Below are 6,507 nucleotides of genomic sequence, written 5' to 3'. Positions count from 1 at the left end.
CACTACCACTACCACAATTACCCCCACCACCACAACTACCGCCACCACTACCACCCCCACCACTACCACAACTACCCCCACCACCCCCACCACCACAACTACCACAAGCACCACCACCACAACAACTACAACTGCCCCAGGCTCAGGTGAGTGCCCATTCTCTGCCAGCGCCAGACTGTTGGGACCCTTCCTGTGATCCCTGCCCCTCCCCCCCCAGGCTTTTGGGCTGGTCCTTGGTCCCACTTTGGGACTTCTTATGAGGTCTGCTTACAAAGCTAGGTCTAGAGTTACTGCATTGGTGTGGGCATGCCCACTGCATGTTCCCAAGACCCTGGGGTGTCACAGCAGGGGCCACTTCCTGCCCCATCAGGGCCTTCAAGAGTGGCCTTGTGCTTTGTGAGCACAAGGGTATGTGAAGATATTGCAAGGGGTTCAGCTGCAGAAAAGCCTCCCTGAGACCAGAATGGGGGGGATCTGATGCCTCCCACGAGCCTTTCAGAGCACTTAGGCCCTCTGCAAGTCCTGGCCTCCAAAGGGAGTCATGGCATGGGCCTGGGAGAAGCTTACTAAGTACCATATCTTCTCGCCTACAAGACACCCCCAGGAGTGGGGCTGGCAGGTGGGGCCTAGGGTGGCATAGCAGCTCAGACTCACAGGGAGTATTGGCTTGTTCCACACAGTCATATGCCTGAACGGTGGCACCAGTGACGGCAACAAGTGCCTCTGCCCTGGGGGCTTCTATGGCCCCTTGTGTGAGAACCCTGTCTGCCAGAATGGGGGCACCTGGAGCACCGGTGAGTGCCTCTGCCCCACCGGCTTCCAGGGCCTCGAGTGTGAGTTCACCAAGGAGACCATTGAGGTCAAGCCCGGTGAGTACATGCCCCCCTGTCTCCCCCCAGGGTCCTGACATCCCCTGTCACCCACCAGGCAGGAGTCCTGAACCTGGGGCTGCTTCTGCCTGGGGCCGGGGCCCCCCAGCAACTCTACATAGAGTTGTCTGGAACAGGCACAAATCAGGCAGGAACCCAGGCAACTGAGCTTCCAGCCCGCCCCCCACAAGATCCCCAGACCCCACTCCCCTCCCACAGCTGGAGAGAATCCAGGTGTGCTGGTCCCCAGGCCCCACCCTGTGCTAACCCCAGCTGCACCAGCTCAGTCACCTGAGTCCCTTCCTAGCAAACTGGTGGCAACCACCATCCCAGCACCCTTAATGATGCCTTCACTAATGAAGGGGGTCTGACAGCTATGAGACACCCTGATCCCAGGTGTGGAGTGTTCCAGAGGAGCTGGGAAGTGGGGGGAAGTAGCACCCGGCCTCACTTGGCACGATCCCTGCCCCAGAGGTCAATGCCACAGTGGAGGTCCAGACCAAGATCACAAACCGCAACTTCACCGAAGACCTCCAGGACAGCACGTCCACAGCCTACAAGGACTTCACCAGAGAGTTCACAGAGAAGGTGAGACCAGCAGCTTGGGGCAGGGGTAGTGTGGGGTCCCATCCACCTCTCCCTGGTATCACCCTCTGCCTCTGCCCTTCAGATGGCCCAGCTCTACAAGGACATCAAAGGCTACCAGGGAGTGAAGATCCTTGGCCTGAAGTGAGTATCAGCAATGCATGGGCGCATCTCGGGGTCAGAGAAGGGGGTGCGGATGATGTAGGGAACCTCCAGATCACACAACACATCTGTCCCCAAATGGTTGATTGGCTGGCTGGCTGATTAATTGGCTGGCCAGCTGGTTGATTGGCTAGCTGGGTGATTGGTTGGCTGGGTGATGAGCCAGCTGACTGTTTGATTGGCTGGTTAATGGCCAGGCTGGCTGGTTTGCTGGCTGGGTAGTTTATTGCCTGGCCAGCTGGTTCTTGGCTGGCTGGTTGGTTGACCAGCTGGTTAATTGAACAGCTGGCTAGTTGATTGGCTGGTTGGTTGATTGGCAAGCTGTTTGATTGTCTGGCTGGTTGATTGCCTGGCTGTGTGGCTGATTGATTGGCTGGCTTATTGGCTAGCCAACTTTCTGGCCAACTGGTTCATCAGATTCCTTTTAGCCAGACACCTGCAGGCAAGGAGCACGAATCTTCACCTCCCACATTGCAGGATGAGCTCAGGCAGGGAGGTAGCCAGCCAACTCCACAGCCAAGGAGGAGCCTGGGAAAGCCCCCTGTCCTGGATCTTTGGCACCCATAATGCCCAGGGTGGTGGATGAAGATGCAGGCTGGATGAACCCAGTCCATGGTAACCTCCACCCTAGGCAGCCGGGCAGCCTCTGAAACACCGGGTCTCTTCCAACAGGAAGGGCAGCATCGTGGTAGACTACGAGGTCATCCTGGTTCTACCCATCAACTCCAAGCTGAACACAAGCTTGAACAACATCACTGAGGAGCTGGTCACAGCCGTGAAGGCAGCGGCAGAGTCTGAGGGCCAGAACTGCCACATCCAGAATAGTGAGTCTGGGGACATGGCACAGGGGCTAGGCAAGGCCAGGGCTGTGGGGAGAGAGAGATTTCACCTAGTTCCCTTGGCAATAAGGTGGAAAACCTTGACCTTGGGGGTCACTCAGATGCTCTAGGGTCAAAGAAGAAGCAGTGACACAGGGGATAGAAGGTGGGAGTGGGTAGGCTGGATGGATGGGGCAAGGACTGGAGGGACAGTGGGGAGAAGGGTGAGCATCAGGATGGACAGACACAGGGATGCTTGGGATGGAGACTGGGAAAGAGGAAGTGACAGAGACAGTGTCTGGATGGATGCAAAGATAGATAAGGGAATGCTGGGGGATGGACAGACGGACAGACAGATGGATCCTTGTGGGGATGGATGGATGCATGGATGCACGATGGATGGATCCTTGTGCAAGTGGATGGACGGAGAGATGGATGGATGGTTGTGGAGGTGTCTGGCTATGGGTGCGGCTGAATGGCTGGGACCCGGGACCAGATGAAAGGGTCAAGGTGAAGGCAGGGCTGGCCAGAGGGCTCAGGGGCTGCCAGGTGGCAGATGCCTGTGCGCACACACATGGGGGGGATTATTTGGGCCACCCCAGGCCATCCACCATCCCACGTTGCCCAGGCAACCAGCCTGGCTGCTGGGGGCGGGGGGTAATGCTGACACGGAAAGGGGTGGGGCTGCCCCCCGGGGTTGGGTTAACCCCTTCCTGCCCAGGACTGAACAAATGCCCAGTCTCTCCCCCTCTCCCCACCAGCAACTCTCTGCTTCAATGCCTCAAGCACCTTCGTGGGCAAAACCACTGTGGAGGAGGTCACTAGCACAGGTGAGTAACCCCCGCCAGGCCCCACCCCAACCTCCCTATGGGCCCCCAGTGGCCACCCCTCATCCGTCGCCCCCTACAGCTTTCTGCAGGAGCCGCGTCCCAGCCAATTTCAGCGCCTATTACATGCCTCTGCTGGTGTCCGAGAACAGACTCCTGTGCGTGTCCCGCTGCCACCGCAACGCCTCCGACCACCTCAACTGCCACCACGGTGCCTGCCAGGTCACACGCCAGGGCCCCCAGTGCTTGTGAGTGCCCAGGCAGGGGGCAGAACAGCCCATGGGGCAGAGGACAGAAATCAGAGCAACAGATGGGGGAGGGGGTGGAAAGCAGAACAAGGGATGGGGCAGGAGGTAGACAGCTGGGGGCTGCAAGCAATGGAAGGGGCAGGGGTGATAGGGCTGGGAGCAGAAAGCAGAGCAGTGGGATAGGGACCCCTCTAATCCCTGGTGCCTCCCTCCCTGCAGCTGCTTGGACCCCGTGGTCTACTGGTATCCGCAGGCAAACTGCCAGAGGCCCATCAACAAGTTTGCGCTGGGGCTGGGGGTGCCCCTCGCTGTCCTGACCCTCCTCGTCCTCGTCCTCACCGCCTTCTTCATCAGGGCCCGCAGGAAGAGGTACTGACATCTGGTCGCCTGGGTCCTGTCCAGCTCTGGGAGGGCCGTGGGGGCTGGGGGCCTGGATGCCTGGGTTCCTCCCTGGTTCCAGGAGGGCAGTGGGGTCCCAGGCACTGACAACAGCTCCTGGGGGTCCCCACAGACATGAAGAGAGCTGGAGAGAGCAGCACATGTATGAGGACAACAATGACATGTGCTCAGTGCCAGGCACCTTCACACTGCGCAACCTGGGACCCACTGATGGTAACACCTGCGAGCTGGGGTCAAGGGCAGGGAGGAGGGCATGACCTAGCCTTGGGGGCTGGAGAACCCACCTGGGAACCTCCAGGAGGTGTTGGGAGACCCCAGGGCTTTCTCCCAGCTTTGGGAAGGCAGGGAGGTTTGGAGCCCGGATGCCTGGCTTCTCTGGGAGGTGGGGGAGAGCTGCGGGATGGGAGCAGGGGGGGCTGGGAGCCTGGACACCTGGGTTATCTGGGAGGGGAAGGGAGTTGGAGCTGGGGGCCCGGACACCTGGGTTCTCCCTGAGCTCCAGAAGTCCTGGCTGCCCCTCTCCAGGGGGTGCCATCCTGACCCCCACCTGCCCCCTCGGCCTTCTTGACCCTTCCCGTCCCCACAGACTCCGAGAGCAGCGGGTCCTTCCACGTGGATCTGCAATCTGTGGACACCTCCCAGCCGGTATGTGCCACGTCCTCAGCCCCTCACTCTCCTGGGTGGTGGTGGTGGGGAAACATGCTACAGGAGACCCCCAGGGGCAGCTCCTTACCATACTTACCCACATACCACACTCACCTCCCCCCACCCGCATCCTGGGGACTGAAGCCCACGTCTGGGCTGCCAGGAGAAATCTCTCATGCTCTGAAAGCAGGCGCGGGTCTCACGTCGGCAGTGTGAGGTAGGTGCTGCATTACAGTAGCCCCCCTGCTCATGGCCTCTCCCCTCACAGGTGCATATCCAGCGGCCGGTGAACATCAGCCAGCTGTGAGCGCCACGACTCCAGCTGCCCCCCAACGCTGACCTTGAACTACCGGGCAGCCACAGGCCATGTGGAACCTGCGGGGAGAAGAATCCCTCCCAGCCCTGAGGGCTCCAGGGGGAACAAGCTCTTGCTCTGCTGCCTCAAAGAACAAAGAACTGCCTTGTCCAGCCCTGGCCTGGACTGGAAACTACCCATGATCCCTCCCTGGCTCCCACGGGCATGAATTAAGAAGTGAGGTCACAGATCCATTTGCCCACTGGGTGGGGCTTGACTGCTGCGAGGACGGCATAGACCCCACGCCCAGGCTGCAGGCTGTTCCCAGCTCAGAAGGACTCTGCTAGCGCAATAGCACCGTAACATCTCACGTACAACACGCCTAGCGCCGTATCATCTCACATACAACAAGTCTAGCTCTGTATTGTCCTGCATACATCACATCTAGCACTGTATCATCTCATGTACAAGACACCAAGCACCATACTGTCACACATACCTCATGCCTAACACCGTATTGTCCCACATACAGCACGTCTTGCACTGTATCGTCTCACTTACATGTTTAACACAATATCTTCTAATGTACAACATGCTTAGCACTGTATCATCTCACGTACATCATGCCTGGCACCATCACATGTACAACACGCTTAGCACCATACCATCTTGCATATAATACGCCTAGTGTCATATTATCTCACATACATGCCATGATTACACCACACACCTTGATTTTGAAAGGCATGATGAAGAAAAAATAAAAGGCCCTCATGGAGTTGTGGTTTCACAGAGCACAGACAGTGCTTAACTTAAGCTGAATGCCTAAATGCTACTGAAGATGGATTGGGGGCTACAAGCTAGAAAAGAGCTAGAAAAAGTGACCAAGACAATGGAACAGTCCTGAGAATAAAAGGTTGCTTGATGAACCAGGACTGTGGGGAAGGAGAGAGGGTCATTAAAGCCTCTGGAGTGAAGAGCAAGGAGTCAATGGACACCCTCTGCTGCCTGGATAGTAATACTGCTGCCAAGGGTGGGGGAGGGGGAGAATCAGAGTCACAGGCTTCTCTCCTTGGCAGGGCGTAAGGCTTAATACTTGCACCCCAATTGCTGCTGATCTTGGGGTGGGGGGGGGAGTGCATGTTGTATGCTGGCAATTATGGTACCTGGCTTTCCTCCCCAGGAGAACTCCGGATGTGCTTCTCTGTGTCCCTGGGGGCTGTGGAATGAAGTCCCCGTGTCATCCAGCTCCTGCCCCCATCAGGATACAGAGACCAGCACCTGGCCTGGACTGAGCTGTATTATATATTATGAATAAATTATTATTATTTTTCCCACCATGCTAATGGTGCTGGCAGTGTCTGGCTCTTGGCTACCACCCCATGGTCCCAGTTCAGAGCCACAGGGGTGAGGTCCAGAGGAACCCAGGGCAGGGAGCCAGAAGTAGAGCAATGGATGGGGCAGGGGGCACAGGGCAGGGGGCAGCTCTTCCTAGAGCTGCCATCACCCCTGTCAGTCCCAGGCATTGCCTGTGCCCTGGGGAAAGCAGGGGGCCGCAGCCACCAACATCTGGGTGCTGCCAAGGGGGTTCATGGATGCTCCAGAGACCCCAGGCTGAGGCCATGCCACCGCTGCTGGGGGAGGAGAAGCCCCCAAGTC

General features: G+C 58.1%; 1 protein-coding gene across 1 annotated transcript in view; it reads left to right on the top strand.

Moving 5' to 3' along the window:
* Positions 1–6,118, top strand: part of LOC106722512 (mucin-2-like) — a 9,829-nt gene extending 3,711 nt beyond the window's left edge. The window contains exons 2-11 of the mRNA XM_014522702.2: positions 681–869; positions 1,342–1,457; positions 1,540–1,598; positions 2,289–2,440; positions 3,196–3,264; positions 3,344–3,509; positions 3,729–3,878; positions 4,021–4,121; positions 4,495–4,553; positions 4,822–6,118. Of these exons, the coding sequence (XP_014378188.2) occupies positions 681–869; positions 1,342–1,457; positions 1,540–1,598; positions 2,289–2,440; positions 3,196–3,264; positions 3,344–3,509; positions 3,729–3,878; positions 4,021–4,121; positions 4,495–4,553; positions 4,822–4,860 (1,100 nt within the window). The 3' untranslated portion in view covers positions 4,861–6,118. The remainder of the gene's footprint in view (positions 1–680; positions 870–1,341; positions 1,458–1,539; positions 1,599–2,288; positions 2,441–3,195; positions 3,265–3,343; positions 3,510–3,728; positions 3,879–4,020; positions 4,122–4,494; positions 4,554–4,821) is intronic.
* The last annotated feature ends 389 nt before the right edge of the window (positions 6,119–6,507 follow it).

The sequence above is a fragment of the Alligator sinensis genome, unplaced genomic scaffold (assembly GCF_000455745.1).
Source record: "Alligator sinensis unplaced genomic scaffold, ASM45574v1 scaffold553_1, whole genome shotgun sequence".
Classification (NCBI taxonomy): domain Eukaryota; kingdom Metazoa; phylum Chordata; order Crocodylia; family Alligatoridae; genus Alligator; species Alligator sinensis.
This window is presented reverse-complemented; position numbering and strand designations above follow the sequence as displayed.